This window comes from Scomber japonicus, chromosome 1, assembly GCF_027409825.1.
Source record: "Scomber japonicus isolate fScoJap1 chromosome 1, fScoJap1.pri, whole genome shotgun sequence".
Lineage (NCBI taxonomy): Eukaryota > Metazoa > Chordata > Actinopteri > Scombriformes > Scombridae > Scomber > Scomber japonicus.
Window position 1 is genome coordinate 29,633,193 of NC_070578.1, and position 19,976 is coordinate 29,653,168.

Consider the following 19,976-nt stretch of genomic DNA (forward strand, 5'->3'; position numbering starts at 1 on the left):
AAATTCAAGAAATTCGAAAGAATAATTTTTGTCTTCAGGAGTCTGTTTATTTCCCCTAACAAATAAATTCATTAGAAATAACCTGACAAGTGCATACTGTCTGTAAAGAAAGACAATGAAAAGACTTGATGGTTCTGAGTGCATAAAATACAAGAGAGCTTTGTCCCTCCCTAGTGGTTGTTCTGTAAAAGTGCAACCTAGGGTTACAACTAACAATAACTTGAACAATAGATTCAGAATTGTGTCTATAACATTTTGGACAACTGCAGAAAATGCCCGTTACATTTTCTCTGAACCAATCATTAACTTATTCAAATTGCTTGTTTTATCTGATCACCTGTCTAAAACTAAAATTTGTCCAATTTACTATCACATATAACAAAGAAAAGCATCAAAGCCTTGAACATTTAAGGACAAGGACACAGTTTTTTGCCATGATTAATCCATTCTTTAAATATTAACAGACTCATTTTCTGTCTGTCGATGAATCAACTACTTCAGCTCTACTTCAATGAAATTGTGTGCATGTTGGTGAAATGAATAACATTTAATAGAAAAGGAGTCATCAGTCAAATGATTTACTTAAACAACATTTTAATGATGTTAATCATCAGTCCATATAGTTTAAGAGTGATAACAGGATTATGAGAAACAGCCTCTAACAATGTTGCTAGTGATGTACAGTCTGAAGGAGACGGTCTTAAATATCCATATAAAGACGAGGAACACGCTGAAAAAAGTACTTCATTGAACCGTTTTTTTTTCTTTGTTTTGCTTTTAAGTTCACATTAGTTACAAGACCTTTACCAGTACTGTATTTACATAGTGCAAAAAACACACTTGCTGTCAACGAACATACTTCAAACACTTTGATGGAAGTGATAGCAACACAAATCCTACACACAGCGTACCTTTTATCAAACCAGAAATACTTTCATAATCCACAGTATGATATTCAGTACACTGTCATCTCCCATCACGGGGCTTCACATTGCATACAGCCCGACATACTGCATTAACACACCGCATCACCATTGACTGGCTGAAGTCTCACCATGATTCACTATCAAATACCATTATCAAATTGGATTCCAACTGATAAAATGTTAAAAACTATCAAATGGCTTGGCTTTAAGAACAGGGTGATTGTATTTTTTTTTTTTAATACAATGCAAAATCAAAATCTCTTTTGTACACTTGTATTTACAATGAGCTATAATTAGTATGCGTTTGTGAGGACTTGCTTGACTTGAGTGGTGACTCTGTCCCTCTGCTGTGGTGGACTGACTTTAGACTGGCAGTTAGAGCTGTATGCCTACATTAAACCTGGCAAAGCGCTACAAAGATTTATTTCAGTTGATATATTTTTTGGTCAATATTGGCATTGTTAAACTTCATAAATACCAGTGAAGACATTTTTGTCTTGGTTACTTTGATTTAAGTGGAACGTTTTAAGACAATAGAGTCAACTCTGGTAAAACTGACTGAAAACTGTTTCTGGATACTTTCATGATGTTGTAAATTATACAGAAAGGCCTAAGTTTGCTCTCCAACTTAGTGACTAACTCTACTGAGGTCTGCTTTCAACAGCTTTCTTTACAAAAACACTTGCAAAATAGCTTTTTTTGGATGAAAAGACTTTAAAAAGGGCTCAGTGTTGATGATAAATAGGCTTCTAAAAATGGTATAAGGTCATTAACCAGCCTTGTAAGAGACAGCTTGAGAGCCCCCGTTTAGTAGACAGACCATCAGAGAACAAACACCACCAGAGAGAACAAACAGGTCCACATTTTATGAAACACACACACAGCATTTGGGAACTCAAGACAATTCCTGTCAGAGGAAAACCCCGAATAGTTTCACACAAGGCAAGATCAATATAACAAACTATTACATAGCAGAACCACCTAGACAGGTTATATACACAAAGCTTGTTTTGCTTCTTAGAAGTTAAGTCATTTTAATTAATTATCTGCATACAGAATGGGACACTTTGTTATTTGAACATTAAAAAAAACACTCTGAAGACTGATGGGTGGGAGTGGTTTTGGTAATAAAAGACAGAACCCCTGACACTGTTATATTCTGTGAGTAAAACTAAACGCCAACCAAGCAATAATTAAGAAATTATGCCTCTCCTTCCCTCAGTGAGGTGAAAGAAAGCACACGCATCAACACATTATGTACAAAGATAAAGCTAATGAACACAGCAAAATAAATGCAAACTATGTGCCTGTAAAAACACACACAAGCACACAAATATTCGCAGAGCTGTAAACCGTCTGAGCTCTGTATGAAGTAAGATGGGAGCTGAAAGGTTCCAACCTTCCTCCTCTGTGAGCAACAGACCGCAGTTCTCCATTTTCTTTTTTCTTTTCTTTTTTTTTTAAACGCTCAACACTCGCTCCTGAAAAACGTCCCTGACTCCATGAGAGTTCAGTTTCGGAGGAGGAAAATCAAAAACTTTCCTCTGAATTCAAGTGTAGCAGGTTATGGGCCGAAGAGGTGAGGGCATCCTTTTAAATTACAACAGAGTGTTTGTTTTCTTTTTAAGAGGGGTTGGTGTCTGTTACTATTCTACAGACTGTGTTAGTTTGGTCTGCGACCCTGTGTGTTTGCAGGTTGGTCAGTTTCTCTGTAATGTCTCACTGGTGTGTGTGTGAGTGTTGGCCAGTTGGTTGGATACCTGAGATTATGTCTGGTGTCAGGGGTTAGAGACACAAGGAGAAAGGCTGCTGGTTCCTATGAAGAGGGATATGTGAGACAAACAGAGGACAGAGGGAATGAGTAAGAGGACATCAACCAGTGACTTTCTTGGCCTCCACTTGCTCTTTGCTCTCCACCCCCGTCTCTGTGATGTCCGCTGAATCGAGGCCCTCCTCTTCCTCACTCTGCACTCTCTCCTCTTCTTCGTCTTCCTCCTCGTCCTCATCATCCTCCTCCTCTTCTGTACTGTCCTGGCTCTTTCCCAGCTGCAGGTTCTCCAGGGTCTTTGACACCCAGGATTCGATGCGGCTGCTGAGGGTGGGCACCTCCACAGATATAGGTTCAGGAGTGTAGTCCTCCTCCTCCTCTTCCTCCTCTTCCGCCTCTTCCAACATCCCGGGCACTAGGGTGGAGGTGGTGGAAGTGATGGAGGAGTTCAACGGGCCCCTACAGCTCCCGTCCAGTGAGCCCGTCTCCGTGCTCTGCTGAGAGGCCAGCTCAAGCCGGTCGTCAACCCGTACCTCATCTTTCTCTCCGTTAGCCTGTGTCAGAATACCCAACCTGGGCTGGGGAGCAGTGGAGGTTGGTGGGGCAACACTGTTTGTGGCTGCAGGGGCCTCAATGTCTCTCTGGGGGGCTGTGGAAGGTGCGGGGCGGCTTGGTTCAGCCTCTACAGGCTCCAGGGCATCTGAAGTCTCCACCATACTCCTCCAATTGGTCTCTGAAGGAATTAAAAACATTTTTAAATCTAGGCAACATTACAGATATCACAAAGATGAAATGCAGAGAACAAAAAGCAAAGAAGCTTACCGTACTCCTTTTCATTGACCTCTGAGATGGGCTCAGAAAATACAGAGCAAAAGGAGATGGCAGAAGCAGCAGAGTGGTTTCGGGAATGTCCCATGTGGTGTGGGACTTTCTTGTCGTTTTTCATAGCCTCCTCTGCCTGCTCCTGCTCCAGAGCTGACACCATATCCTTGTAGGCTTTCCTAGCTTCTTCTGTCAGAGACACTAGTCGGTTGAAAAGACCCTGAAGGAGGCAGAGAGATTTAAGTTAGTGAGAGCTTAAGAAAAAAAAGATGTCAAGAGATGATTAACTGTTTCCTGTCTCTACTGCTCTATACTGACAACTACTGAAATACTGCCAATACTTTATTGATCATTAATTCGCCCTCAATAGCTAATTAAGTATTAATAGTCATTTGTAACAATCAATATAGGACTGGTCTTACCTCAGCACCAGAGAAGTTGAAGATGCCAACCACACTAACAGGCACAAGTTTATTAACGCAGCGTCCCAGAGCTTTTCTGCCCAAAGCAAACACGAACGGGATCTCCTGCTCCCTAGCCATGGCAATTACGTTGTATAAAGCCTCATCCAAACCGCCTGCAATACAGCAAGAGATTAGTGACTCAAATTTATCAAATATGAAAAAATGAATGAAAAAAAAAAAAGTACAGAAATGAAATCTAATCACTTGAGAGTTTTCTGCTTGGTGTCTACAGTGAGATTTCAAATATGGACTGATGCTGGAGAGAAATCTTGCAAAAATTCTGTACCTTTGGCCTGGATCTTCTCACAGTTGGGAGAGATGATGACACACTTAATCTTATGCAGCTTCATATGCTTAGTGACCTCTCGGAGACCCATGACCAGGCGGCGTTTGGACTTAGCCTTGGTGGGATCCTTCTGGTAAACGCGCTCCTGGAAGCGAACCAGCTCCTGTAACAACAGGGTCACACTCTCGTCTATCTCCTTGCTCAGCACTTGGTTACAATACCTGCAAGAGGAGAAAGAACAAATGATGGAGGTTACAGATGTTCAGAAACACACCTATTTATTCTATTTATCTGTTGGGTGACTAGACTACCAAACCAAAAAATGACTTGCTAGTAATGGCTTTCTAGTTGGAGCTTTAAAATTCAAGCTTTTCTTGTGATGATTTGTTCCTCTTCTTTATTTTGTGAGATCATTCACTGAATAATTTTAGGGTTTTGAATTGTGTGATCTGGCAAAAGAAGCTATCTGATGATGATGACAACAATGCTTAGTTGCATCCTTGAAAAAGGCTCTAATCTTGTTCTTATCCTTAAAATGACTCACTCACGTTTCTAAATAAGGAGCCTGAAAAACAAACCCGAACAAATCAGAAAGCATGCATAGCTCCAGCAGCTTTAGGGTTAAGCCAATAAAAAGGTCGACGTAGTGTGGTCTGAGGAACAAGTGTCCCGGTGGTCAGAGCTGAGAGGAGGAGCTCGGCTACAGAGGCCGTTTGGAGGCTTTAAAAGAAAAATCTGTTAGAGAAGGGTGGGCTGGGACAATAGGCCTACAGCAGAGGACACAGGAGGACAAAGCCGTGTTTGTGACCACTGGCATACATTTTTGCTGAGAAGGGACAATGTGCCAGGCATCTGTGCCATACTCTACAATTCTTTATTGTACAGTTCCGCCCTTAAAAACACCCGTTAACTTTCTGAGTACATGTCTCACAGCCAAGGCTCTGTGATTTTTGGGTGGGACAAATATTTGCTTTGCTAATCGTTTCTTTTTTTTTTTGTAACCACATGGTGCATTTCTGAGACATGCCAATTCCAGGGATTCCTCCAAAAGGTCTGCCCCGGTCAAAGAGCGTGCACTTACTCTCTGAAACGTCGGCTGTGGATTTTTGTGATGGCGTTTGAAGCCATGGGACTCCCAATCCCGGAGCTTGCGGGAGAGCCCTGGGATACTGGGGTGATGCTATACGGAGAGTTCTGGCTGGCGGGGGAGAGGGATGCATCACTGGGCATACTCAAACCGTTCTCTGTGATAGAACCATAAGACCAGAGAAAACAATTAGAAACTGTATCATGGACAAAACATATGGGAAATGTTTGCACCTCTTCATAATGAATTGCCCTTACCTTCTTGGGAGGCAGGCTCTCTTGCAAGATCATCAGTAAAATTTAGACACTCATCCCCATGCTCCCCGTGCTCCTCTTGGCCTGAAGACTCTTGTTCTACACTCGTCTTCCCTTTCTTCCCTTCACGTTCCTTCAAGATAATCTATAAAAACACGGAAGAATAATGTGAAAAACAGGAGCACTTAAGAACTACAGTGTAGCTTAATGGTTGAACAATCTCCTTTCCTTTTCCCAGTTTTTATATACGCTAAATAAAATCTTCCTCCCACTGCTCATTAACTTCACTCTTAAATCATTTACCTTCTTAAGAGCTGTGGGTCTTTTGACTTTTGGGATCTCTCTCTCTTTTCCTCTTTTGATACGAGGTGCAGTGGAATCCAAGGCATTATGTGGGCCTGAGTATGGCTGCTGATGACCCTTCAACATGGACGGCAAGTTGGTCGAGGCTGAACTGTGGAATGGAGCAGTTGTTCCGACTGGAGAGAAATACAACGATGTTAGTGTACAGGCAGAATGTGAGCATGTGTTTATGTATGTTAACATGGGGCTCAAAATGTTGGGGTTGTCAGGGGGTTTTCTCAGGGGTTTTGAGTCAATGGTGGCAGTAATTCAGGCAGCGACCACTGACAGTTATTAACAAGTCTCAGTCATAGCTGTAGTTTTTCCTAAACATGGGTGAGCACAGATATTTACAATTAGGAGGGCGCAATGAGGCCTGACACCTTCTAAATTGTTGAATCAAACCTTACTCAAACACTGTAATGATATTAATTATGGCTATTGCAACTATTTAAAAACAAAATCTGTACACCTCTTGATCATGTCTGATTGAGTTTATGTATACCTGTAAAGGACAGTGGCTTGGTATTGGTGAGCTGTCTCGCTTTCATAGCCTGCTGATGTTTCTCCAAAGCTGCCAGCATGTCTCCCAGGTCCAGCTCAACAGGGGTTTTGCTCTTCTTCCCTGCTGCTTTGGTAAGTGCTTCCTGCCAGGTGAGGAAATGAAAAGCCGAACAATGTCACATCAATGAACCAGTCAAATACAACTGAAGATTAGAAAACTAATTAGAGTCCAGGCAGTGGTGGGGATCAGAACTAATGAAAATAAAAAAGGTATGAAAATGTGTTAACAAGCGGTAATATTCAAACTGTTCAGTCTGGACCCGGACCACATGACCAGCAGTATATTACAGTTTATACCTGTAGTTTCTGCTGTTCCATGCTGATTTCAGAGTACTCCTGTGCAGTGGCCAAGGCAGCAGCAAGAGCCTTCTTCCTCTGGCTCTTGGCCCTCTTGGGAACAGAGGTGGTTATAGGGATGGGTGTCTGCACAATGTTGATGGGGGAGTTTTCTGGTAGGTTATCCAGCTGTGGTGAATGTAGAGACACACCATTTAATAAGTTCTGCAAATGATGATATGATAAGCACATTAGATCTAAACATCTAGTCATCTAATAAAGCACTTTCTCTTACCAGGTTTTTCGGGAGTTTGGGTTGCGTGTGTGTCTGGGCTGGAGTAGATTCTGATTTGGCAGTGCGTTGGACAGTACCCCCAGTGGCTAGATCAGGGAACTCCTCTTCATCCTGACAAACACATGGAAGACATTTCAGCACAATTAATCAACTTTGCCTAAAATAAAGTGTGATGGTAAATGTGCTGCAATGAGAATTTATTCCTTCTCTCACCTCAAAGTAGAGGGGTTCAGGGGTGAGCTCTGTGCCAGTGACCACTGCTGGCTGTAGTCTTTGTTCTGATTGGTTGGGCGGCACACGCCCTGGATAGCCACTGTGGAAATCCTGAAAGGTAGAGAAGGACAGATAACACATGAGTGAGACAGGATACCTTTGGTACTCAATATTGTTTTGCACTCTGTGTATTTGTGCACATATTTTCAACGGACGGAAACATGGTCGGATAGGAGAAGAGAGACATGGCAAAGCAAACTCACACATGCAGCCTGAGTGGCTCTGTCTTTTTTTTTTTGTCATAAAAGTTTCTGCGTCAATAGGTTGACTCATGTATTTACCCCAGTGAGTCATTAATAGTTTTATAACAATTGTGTGACAAACAACTGATGTTTATAGTGACAAATTCTGACAGCCCTATGATCCAAAAGGAGAAGTGAAACTGACTTCATTTATGTCAGTTAGGAATGGTAATATTGCAGAACCCTCTTTTTCTGGAGTCTGTCCTGCTCACTTGCTTCAATCTGCTGATACCACAGTATACAGTTTTTGCTACACTGCTGCTCATCTGTTGTCTCTGTGTATTTTTGCACCCTCCACCACACAGGTATCCACATGTAGGCTCTGCTTCAGTTGGACTAAAGATACCTCCCCGCCCCTATCTGCTGCTCAGTAAGCTTTACAAGGACTTAGATGACCAAAAATTAATTGCATTTTTGCTGTTTTTATAACTCAATACTCAAGTTCCCCACCAGACTCAATGACTACTCCTGTGAGATCTACTGTACCTGTGAGAAGTTTCTCTGTTCAGGGTTCTTCCTCTGGTCTGCTCTGTGGAATTGGCCGTTCCTGTCCCCCCAGGACTTCTGGGTAGCCTGAGAGGCTACATTTACCCAGGTACCAGCTAATGAATGAAAAAACATGTTATAATATCATATTATATTCAGGATGCATACGGAATACTGAAGAACACTGAGTATGTGAGGGAAAGGAAGAATATCGAAAAAAGTGTTGCGTTAAACTTACCTGTCATGACACCAGCCTCTACTCCCTATACAGGACAAACACATTTGGAAAGGGTAGAGAAAAAAACAAGTTCAGATATATACAGTAGTGTCTTATACAACACAGAGGACAATGGTTAATTTAAGGACCATTATACTTTCTCCATCATGCTACATGAGTGGAGTCATGTATATTGTGACATGTTTTGGTTTTTCCTTTTGGGTTTAATGAGACCTCTACCATTATCACAAAAACACTGCCATGACAAGAATATATAATTTTTTTATGATGAAGACATCACATTTAAAGTGTACTACACTTGCAAATTAATTCAGCTACAGTTGAGCTACAGTTTCACAGTTTTTAACCTCTTTTTGCTCCAAAATCCATACCTGCAATTAAAAGCATTTAAAGTCATGTATTGTAGTAAGTAGAACATTCCTTGAGTTTTTTTGCTAAATCAAAAGAAAATGTTAATGACTTCTTCACCCAAATTAATCTGTTTAGTCAACTGTTACTCCCAGGCCATGTATCTCTCCAAACTAGCTCCATCAAATCTATCCATTTAAATGTCTTTTTTCTTTTTGAACAGTACTCAGCCATGAGATAGGCAAAGCAATATCTGTGTCAGAGCAAAATATTAACCCTATAATGTATGTAACATTCACCTTACTACTTCCTGGCTTACAGTCTGCATAGCTATCTTATCTTTTTTGATGCTGCAAATGTTGAGTTTCAACCCTCTTCCTTGACAGCACCAGAGGAGCACTAAATCAAAATAAGGGAAGTAAATATAATTTTGCTTTGTCATAAGTAAAAAAAAACAAAAAACAAAACTACAGTCATGACCTGGGTTTGATGGGAAGTAGCCAACATACCGTGGATGCTGCTGCAGTTTCGGCTGTTCGTTGTGTCGCCCCTGTTGCCTGGTTGTGTTTGGGGCTACAGTAGCCGCTGTCGCTGTCTATATCTGCCTCACTGGCACCTTGTTCGTTGTAGTTTTCAGCTGGGTGGGATGCCCGTCTTCTCTTTGTTCGGTTCTTCCACAGCAGGGGACTAGCCCGCTCAGCCGCACACCGCCCTGACACCTCACCTGGAAAATCTGAGGACAAAGTGGAAGTAACTTTAACCTGAAATTAACTTGTTGCTTAGTGTGACAAGGCACAATGAAACTGCACCACAATCAACGTACCAGTGGGAATAACAAAGGGCTATAAATACCGCAGAGCATTCAGTAGAGACTCACTGAACACAAACTTTACTTGTTTGTTTACTTGTGAGATTTTTGTATGACGTTTTTCATGTGACATGAACTGGAAATAGTGGTAGCCACACTGTTTATACAGGCCCACTAACTCACTCAATAATAGAAATATCATTGGTGACATCATGAGCTGCACACGTGTTAAGCTCTCCAACTGGAAACTCTGCATTCCTGCTCTTTAAGAAGTTTAGCACGAGCATCATCACTGTCAACCTGTAAGACCAGACACTGCTCTTACTGGCATTGTGTCCCACTTCCTCTCTCATAGGAAAGATTCTGGCTCTCATGCACAGCAGCCAACTTTATCAGAGTCAGGAATGTTTTGAGCCTCGGCTTCATTTCAGTCACAGGACTGAAGAAGATCACTGACTCATAATTAACTGGAAATTCCAACTGAAATTTCCCAAATGCTAAAGCCTCATCTTTGGTTGGCAGATTTTTGTTAAGTAGGGTTTTATACACTCTACAAGACTTAAAGGTTTCTTCATTGATGCAGCAGTATTCTTACCAGTCTGCTGAGCTGCATCTACCAGCATGACCGTCTTGGTTCTACCATCAGGCCCCATGGTGCACACCTCCTTTTGCACAGCAACACTCCTGGTTGGAGGCCGGCGACCCCTTGGAGGCTGACAAACACCCAACTGTTGCTGTGGGACAAAAAAACAAAAAAACACGTCACACTCACTATATAGTCTGTGGATGAAGGGTGACACAAATGATGTATAACAATGTGAGAGTATTACATTAAGACTGTAAACATTTTGTACCTTTGGGAGAATACTTGGTCGGACCATGCCTCTGCCCCGCTGACTGGCCATCCCATATGCTGGCCCAAGAGGCAGTGGCCTTTCACCGACATCAGCTGAGACAGGGTTGACCACCCCAGCCTGCATGGGCCCGGCATAGGTGCCAGGGAAGGGTTGGTAAAAGCCCATCACAGGGGGGCATGGAGCAGGCATAATCTGGTAGTAAGCATAGTCATTGGAAACAGGAGGCTGGGGGGAAGACAAGATGGGGTAGGCCAGGTACGGACCACCAGGGCTGGGGTTTGGCTGCTGCCAGCGCAGCTCCCCTCCATTATACATTGGATGTTGCCTGTGAAGCAAAAGAAACGTAATATATTCACTGACTTCTGAAATTCTTCTTTCATCTTAGACAAATCACAAAGATCAAAGTATTTATCACATCTGTTTCAATTTTGAAAGAACTTTGAAAATGCTGGTTGGTCTAAAACTGTGCCTTGAGTATTTTGTGGCAGCTGATGATTCGGAGAGGTTATCCAAGTCCAGTTCAAAATATCATACTGCAACATTTACAGAATGACCCAACTCCCCTCTCTCAGTGGAAATTAGGTCACCATTATACAGCGTATCATTTAATTACTGTGTAAATCTTATTGTGATAAAAATGTGTCATATTACAATATTTACTGTATTGTAACATGTTGATGTATTTATGCTACAGCTACATACAGCAATGTAGTCATAAGTCTAAAAGAGAAAGTCACATTGCTGCAGGCTCCACTGTAGAAGAGCAGAAAGATGGAGCAACCTCAGCCATGTGGAAATGGTTTGTGAATGCAGCCTTTAGAGAAAAAGAGTAGAGGCACTATACACAACATACTACATCATCTAACAACGATATTGACCATGAGACGAGCCGCCTCAGGATCTGATTTAAATCAGGTGACAATTATTGACCGGTCATGAGATTTTACATTTGCATTGCGGTAATCAGAGCGGTATGTCACAACATCCTGGAAAAAAAAAAAAAGAAATACGTTTTTACAAATTTACAAAAGGAGAGCAGACAGTGCTGCCAGTTAAATAGCAAGCTGAAGTTAGTTTGCTTCCATCCAGGAAGCAAATTTGACCTAAAACTGTCTGTACTGAGTTAAAGTTATTTTTCCTTCCCATATGATTCATCTGCAAGACTCTGGCTGGTTACTGTCAAGCAGGTCTATTTAAGTCAGTGACCGATCAGAAATGTATTTAAAATCAGAAAATAGCTCCTCCTAAAAGCCTGTGAATCCTTCAGGTACCATATAGACAGAATACAGAGTCTGACCACACTATCTGAATGACATTTGTAATCAGATTTATATTACAGTTCTATTACTCGCTGTTAAAAGAAATCAGACTGGATGCAAGTTACTACGACATTCTTAGTTAATTACAAAACTGGACATTTTCTTTGTGCTTGGTTTCCTTTTCTCCAAAAAACATTTATTGTTGATATAAACATGCAGCAGTGTTGAAAGGGAATGAGGCTCAAGAGAGAGGCGACGCCTGAGTAAATGTCCATGATGCCGCAGTGATGTGCATGACGGTTGGTTTGTTAGAGGGTGTGTAAATTGTATGCAGAAATCTTGATAAAGATCCAGATGACATTTTCACAGCCAGCTTTCTATAGCGGGCATTTCCTTGCATTCAAATAGGGGGGAAGGAAACAAAGGAACGGATGTGTGCAGGATACAGCAGATCACTCTGGACAAAGAAAGAGCCACTGGAAACGTAGATTGTGGTTCCATGTAAACTGTGGAACTCTGGGGAGGTTTCCATTCATAATTAAGCAGTCTTAAACTACGGAGCGGTCTAATGGCATTAACTCAATACATTGTTTTAAGGATCTGATCATGAGCTCTTTTGTGAAGGACAAAAAAAGAATATCAGGGACATGGTGTTCTCTTCTCCTTATTGTAGTAAACAGTGCAATGAATTAGTTACTCTGAAAATAGAAAAAGGGTCCAGATTGTTCTTGGGCAGTTCAAAATGGGGACAGCAGACTTCCCACAATGTCACAGAGAATGGTGACATTTCTGCCAAAGTTGACAGCGTTGGCACAATCCATAATTATCCTGAACGAGAACGACTGATAGAGTGAAGTCGGGTTAAAAGAGTGCAGGTCCACCTCACACATTCTTACATCTCCCCTGCTGAGACAGAGTAACTGTACCTGTTGGGTTGGTTCTCCTGGACGAAAGGGTAGCAGGTGATGAGGTAGCTCGGTATGGGAGTGGTTTCCACCCCTCCGCCGCCTCCTCCTATACCTCCGCCCCCTCCTCCTCCTCCTCCACCTCCTCCTCCACTGCCGCCTGCCTCTCCAGAAAGACTCATGCTGACTAGGGATCCTTCTAGACCTTTCTTCTGTGGGATGAACGGTTCCACTTCGGCTGAAAGCTTCACATCCTGCACAAAGACAAATGAACAGCCATTACTGTCACACTGTGAACAACGGCAGTCAATTAATAACTAAAATGGTGCATATGACAGAGTAACAGGTCTATGCCTATGTGCACGGACCTTTCCCTCAAATTGCTCAAATACAGCTGCATTCTGTGTTTTAGGGAAGTTCCTCTTCATATCCATTGAATTTACATATTATAATGGATCATATTATTTTATTACCCACCCAAACACCTATAAAATGGTATTTTCGTAGGGTGCGAAGCAATCATTCGTATCACCACAGTCATACAGTTTTCCATGACATGACTTTATGGGGAGGTGTGTGTAGCTCGTTAAGTTATCTCTCAAGGATTTACAATTTAAAAAGATTAATGACACAACTTGCCAACTCAATTAGGGTTAGATTAAAAAAAATGGCAGTCTAATAAGATAATCTATACCCAGACATTTTAAAGTCTTTAATTTGAGCGCTAAGTGTGTCATAGACCGAGTCATCAGCTGCACACGAGCAGACTAAGCAACCTCCCATTTGTTTAGCGTTTATCAGGCGTTAACACAAGGATATAAAACCTTTTTTAGGTCAAAGATTACATAACACACTACTCCCAGAGGATCCAGGCAAAGTACACAACATATCAAAAGACAGGCGCTGGCAATTTTTTAACAGTTTCTTACGCCACTATGACAACTGCAGCTGGATAAACAGAAGTGAGGAATAAAGACAATGGACAGCCTGTTTTATTAATACAATCTTTTCATGCAGGTAGACTAGGACCACCTCTGTACAGTACTTCAAAATCAAAATGAGGCCCAAAATGCTCACTCATAGACTTTACCTTAGACTACATTACATGATTACACAAAACTCACCACTGTTGCCATAATTTGCAGGCAGTGTAGAGCTTTGCTACTTACCAAAAAGATAAACATTCAAAAGCAATATCGATCAATCAATTCAATCAAAACTGTGACTTATTTATAGAAGCCAACATCGTGATACACTTGAGGTCTTCTTCTTCTTTTAGTTTGACTGGTTTTACTGGTTTACTGATTTATTACCTGAACAGACCGAAACCAAACCAACAGTCAAGACTCTGTTGTGCTCTCGAAGGGTCAAAGAGCAGAGGTCTGGAGGAGGGGGGGGGGGGGGGGGGGGGGGGGGGGGGGCTGGCGTCTAAGCTCTCACAGACACTTCAGACACTTAAGAGCACAGATCTAATGAGGTAACATGTCATTGTTTAATGTATGTGATATATACTACAAGTAACCACCGACATTGTAGAACACATATTAAAGAGTAAATTAAGACAAAAAGTGAAAATCCACATTTTAAAGCCCTATAAAACATTTATTATTGTCATGTTTGTCAGATATAAACCATAAAATAAATGTTTCTTTTCCTCGTGTGAACCACAGTGTGCTAAAATGGAAATAAAAGCATTCATTCATCATTCTTTACATTTTTTTGTGCAGCTGATACACATTTTTATACATGCAAATATACGAAATTCAAAAAACACAATTAAAACATTCTGTTGTATTCTTCAAATTATATCAAAGTGTTTTATCATAAAATAGTCCCCCCCCCCCCATAATAAATCAAAAACACACTCACTCTCTCACAGCTTCAGTAAGGATTAATCAAATATTTAATAATAACAAAATTACTAATGGGGGAATGTGAATTGGTGTAGAGGCTAATTATAAGTCAGAATATGAGCAGGATGTAAGGGTTAAAAGATTTGTTACAATACCTCACAATTATTTTCTGTCACTGACACAATTATATAAGTTTTGTATTTTTCACTGCAAGCATCTTCCACACATCTGAAGGCTCCTCATTTCACATCAAGCGACACTTCAGTGTAACTGAAAGGTGGCAGATCTATCTATCCCAAGATGCACAATTAAAAAAATAATCTGGTATTTTTTTTAAAAGGATGACGAGAGTTGATTGGGTTCAGAGTACAAAGAGGCTCCCTCAATTCTCTGAAACAGTGGTCGGGATGCATGAATAGAGTATCAGTGCAGCCAGTGGATGTCATACAGACAGCTATTGTCTCCCACGGGCTCTGACTGTGGGTAGTTTTCTCACTTTTCCTCTGGTAATCTATAGGTCCTATCCTATCTAAACAGAGTTGTAGCAGATGAAGCCTGTTCAGCTTGTTCAGTAAAAACTGTCGTAAAAGATTTTGAACCTCAGGAAGCCGACAAAGGGGTTATTAGCAACCTTCATGCTTGGACTGCTATAGCTGCAAGGGTTTAGGGTTAGGGTTAGGGAGGAGAAGTTTAAACCTATATGATGGCACAGTATAACTGATGGAGGGTTGTTATAGGATTAAGTTTCAGAGGATAAAGTAGGGACACTACCACAGGATAAGCTAATTATACAGCAAGCTACAGCATGGAGGCCTCATGTGTGCTGGGTGGTGAATCTTGAATTCTGAACACAAGTGCACATATTCGACTATTTAAACAAAATAAAAAAAGGTGTGTAGGAAGCCTGAGCGGTCAGAAGATCCATCTCTTGATTCACCCACGTGTGTCTTTGTGTATCTGTGCATGTGTGTGCTTGTTAGTGAGATGGTGAGTGAGAATAGCTGTGATTGTGAAATTTGCAGTGAGGTCAGACCCAGATGTGTATCTGTTGGGGATGACAGAGCTGGTCGTGATTAGGGGCTGGGGAGGGGATGGGTGGTGGGGGGGTTACTGATCTCACAAGCCTTTGTTTGTGCAAGCATTTATTCTCACACCAGTTGCTTTCAAACACTATCAGACAGCATCTGTTTCAGCACTGACTGTAGGGTGAGCTGTGTCGAGAGCAGCAGCACGTATGCATTAAATCTTTTATAAGAAAAAAGTTTACAATTTTTTATGTCTTCCTTTCAAACTGTTTGCAGGTGAACATATAAATATTGAAAAAAGGTTGTAATCATTCATCCTGTTCATTCTGACTATTAAAAAAATCCCCTTCAAATGTGCTTTCAGTGTAAGTGATGGGGGCCAAAATCTACAGTGTGTCAACGTAGGTGTTACAAAAAACCCCGGACCCAGTGCAATAATTAACCCTGTGCAATCATGAACTGTCTCTCATTGCCCCTTATTTATTTATTTATATTTTAGACCATATTTTAAGGTTTATGGGTATGGGTGTGTCGTGTATTAGTGTTTTCTTTAATGCTGCATTGGACTGCTCAAACTGAGCTCCAAAGTTATTTTGTATAAAAATGCAATTTATCTGAAACTTATTTGAGGCGTCAGTACTCATATCAAGTCTTTTTTAGCATAAAAATTCCCTCTTTGTGTTTCCATGTTGAGTTACAAAGGAAGAATAGTAACAAAAAGAGGGAGTTTGGCTCTAAAAAGACTGCAATGTTGAAAGATATCTATTTGAGTTGACCGATTTGGATGACTAAAACTCCATATTTGCTTCAGATAAACTTTTAAATACAGGCTTATAGAAATAGAGGCTTGCGGATTTTGGCCTTGAATCATAAGTGCATTATGAAGGGATCTTCTAAATGGCAAGTATGAACTGGAGGAATGATTACAGCACATTTCAGTGGTTGTACGGGCATGTGTGACTACTGTTTCAAAACTGTGAACCTATCCATTAAAAGCTTTAAAAAGAGATTAAAGAGACCAAATTTAATGAATATCACAACAACAACACACCTTCAGATCCTGTCAGGAAGTCATTTTGACACATTTGACGTTAACGGAAATATCGTGGTTTAAAGAGCTAAAAAAAAAGAGTTTTAAAAAAGGGTATATGAACACAAAAAAACACCTTGCATCACCAAAACCAAACCGGGGTAAAAACTTTCCGCATAGCAAACAGCGTCAGAGGAATTTCATACATGCAGAAGAACCAGATGATCCTCTCCAAAAAACACCTCTCCTCCTCCTTTTCTCATGCATGCATACATTCCTCCTGCCTGAGTGACGGAAACTTTCTTCCACCACCCCACCCCGCTCCCCAAAGTTTGATTTCTATCCCCCATAAAAGAGTGTGACGATTTTATTTTATTTTTTAAAGAACAAATACTGCTTCAGCTTGTCATCTGTCGGCCAGATTAAAATGTGACAGCTGAGATGTTTAGCTTTTGAGCCTGCTATCCAATGCTAAGATTAACATAGCTTTTATTTTCTAGTGCTAACACCCAAAGGAATATAGTTTTTTTTAAAAAGCATGTCCTTTAAAGATATATAGGTTAATTTGAGAAACGACTGATTACATATTCATTGCAATAGATGACAAAATAAATATGCATTATAAGCTGTCTGTTTGTATTGAGCTGCGATTTACCATTAGCTCTGTTAGCTTACTAGCCAAATGGGATAACTGTATGCCTCTGCCTAAAAACACCTACAGCTACAGTGCTGTTCAACTGTCTAATAACATCACAAACAAACAGTTCATTTAAGTGTCCGCAAAGCAACACGGCTATTTTTGTAATGACTATAGCGGAACAATGGCTTTTTAATTACGTTTATAAGACTCCAAATTTTGGGGCCCTCAGTAGCACAAAACTAACGCTATGCCCCCCCCACCCCCCTCTCATCTACCACAAGCTAAAGTAAGACCCCGACACACACACGTACACATACACATACACATACACACGCACTAAAAAGCAAGATAATGTTAAAATAAAATGTTACCTTATTGTCATTTGAGTCCATGTCAGTCACAGAGCGTCATTGACCACAGTGTGGACGTCAGGATGTAGGCCTTTTTAACTTCTTCATTGTAAATAACAATAATAATAATAATAAAAATAACAATGATAATAGTAACACTAATAATACTAATAACCAGTGAAGGCTTTAAGAGTGACTCACACCCAATCTCGTACTAAGTGGACCCTTCACTCCTGCGTCAGCTCGCTGCTCTCTCCGCAGACTGGCTCTGAGCTGTCTACTGTCACTGTGGAAATACGAGTCACCTGGAACGGAAGCCGTAGAGGACCAGAAAGGCGTTTTGTTTTTTGTTTTTTTCTCTGCTGGATGGAAAGCAGGGGCGATTTCAGGTCCTTTTTATGGGTGATCTCAACACCCCTAAAAACGAATAAATTAGTATTGTATTTTTTTTTCTCTAAAAATGAATTTACACAACTTTAATTATTTTGCGAGCCTGTCTGTCAGAGATGGGACAAACACTTATGCTACAGGTTCAAATGGTTTTATTTTAACAGCTTTAATGTACTTTGGATAGTTCTGCCATTGTCTTCCTCTCAGGGTTCATTAACTACCTAACCCTAACCTCTCTGTAGAAATGTATGATTGTTTATTCTGAACCATTAATATTATACATCATAGTAGACCACTCTACTATGTTATCCAGTGAATTGAGTAATTTAGCAGGGGGTTTGAACACTTGCAGGGCATATGTCAAATTCTCATTAGGAGCTGAGCCCCCATAAAGGTCTGATTTTAGAATCACTCCTGGTGGAAAGTGCACTAGGGTGGATTTGGGTAATGTGGGACACTGACTAATGTGGGGCAACTAGACTCCAGTGCATTTATCACTTTTTCTATTCAGTTATTTTAAAGCTAACTAGTATATGCAAACTGTGTAAGTTATAATGTGTAACATTGACACACAGCTATTTTTAATGTCGAATGCTGTGCAATATTAGTATTTCATATATACTACTAATTTGAATTCAACTGTGCGATTAGTATTATTGTACACTACTATGTAAATGTCATGATAAATCAATCCAATACAACAGCTCTGCTATAAATTCTACTTTTATAAACTTTATTTATCTGTTTTTGTTAACATTTTCAAAAACGTGATAATGCCACTTTATGTTTATCATTGTATAGTAATAAACATAAGGTACTGTAGTGTATAAGATTTGTACTACACTTTTCATTCATAGTGGAAATGATAACTATTAGGAATACATTTTTTATTCCTAGGGGTTCCAAAGAAATATCATCAACATTTTGTCTGTTTTTTAATAACTTATACTGTCATGAGCTTTTAATAACTAGACGCAGTTTTCCAATTCCTTTTAAAGAACAATTTTTAAAGAGCCCAAGTCTGTAATCAAAAACCATTCATTCTCAATTAATTAATCTTATTAAGAGTCACTCATGTTTTGGTGGAGCAGACAGTCCAGATGCTCTATGACAAGAAATGTATTAATAAACATATTAATCAAAAATTTTAAACAAAATCACTAGAGGAAACTTTGTTACAAACTTCTCACAAACTCACATTTGTAAGAAAAAAGGGCCAAATTAATTTTAAGTCAAAGAAGTTCATGTCAAAGTTTTCCACTAAATGGATCCAGTGACTGTCTAACAGTCTGTAGTCTATGATATGATATGTATGAAGATGTTGGTTCTATTTGTGAACATGCTGATGAAACATCCATTTAGTTTTTCACTGTAAAATGATCTAATGTTGGTCTGACTTAAATTCTCATGTTTTTAACACCACAATGTTACTCACTGGTTTACTCTCAAATATATAATTTGTTACTATGACAATATGAGGAACAACTCTTTTAATTATGTTAATGCTTTAAAAAAAATGTTTTAATTGGTAAAATATTTTATTCACAAAAACAACTTTTTTAGGTTCCAGGTTTTTTACGTCAACTCAAAGTTTAACTCTTTCTCTTACAAACAATAACAGAAGCAACAGGTTCTTAGAATATTATAAATGTATTTTCATCCCTTATTGTAGTATTTATTCATTTATCAGCATTCCTGTATTGTGTTGTGTACTTTTTGTGCCTGGCGTACCAATTGTTTTTTAAAAAGTGATTGAAAGAAATACATGTAAAAATCCTACATAATTACCCCCAGTTTTGTATTAGATTTTGCTGATGTTAACTTTTCTGTAAAATTAATTACTCACTCATCTTTTTAAATTGTAACAGTCAAACTTTATTAGTTATTTCTATCATAAACATGATTTAAAATTTTATGTTAAAGATATTGAAATTTGAATGTAAATACCCTAAAATTATTGTAATGGCTAATTACTATTATTTTCTCTGTTCCTTCATAATGCATGATTGGACTGAGGAAATTAAATGTGTTAAAAAAAGAAGCAAGGAGCACAAGCAACTACAACTAAAAATAATGTCTGAAATCAAGCCAAAGAAGGATCTCATCATGTCTCATTTATGACAGTTAAAAACACTTTATTTGACTTTTACTCGATTAATTCCAGGTTTAGCCCGCCACACAGTTCAAA

The 19,976-nt window shown here is 39.8% G+C and overlaps 1 protein-coding gene across 1 annotated transcript; it reads right to left on the minus strand.

Annotated features, from left to right (window-relative positions):
* Positions 1 to 583: 583 nt before the first annotated feature.
* Positions 584 to 17,666, minus strand: secisbp2l (SECIS binding protein 2-like). The gene is made up of 18 exons (XM_053323209.1): positions 17,420 to 17,666; positions 12,522 to 12,754; positions 10,334 to 10,661; positions 10,075 to 10,213; positions 9,181 to 9,404; positions 8,324 to 8,348; positions 8,086 to 8,201; positions 7,298 to 7,408; positions 7,085 to 7,195; positions 6,811 to 6,978; positions 6,455 to 6,596; positions 5,911 to 6,086; positions 5,611 to 5,752; positions 5,348 to 5,510; positions 4,267 to 4,487; positions 3,939 to 4,093; positions 3,517 to 3,736; positions 584 to 3,427 (listed from the first exon to the last, which is right to left on the minus strand). Exons 1-18 carry the CDS (start codon positions 17,438 to 17,440, stop codon positions 2,799 to 2,801), a joined length of 3,324 nt encoding a protein of 1,107 aa, XP_053179184.1. The 5' UTR covers positions 17,441 to 17,666; the 3' UTR covers positions 584 to 2,798.
* Between the last annotated feature and the right edge of the window lie 2,310 nt (positions 17,667 to 19,976).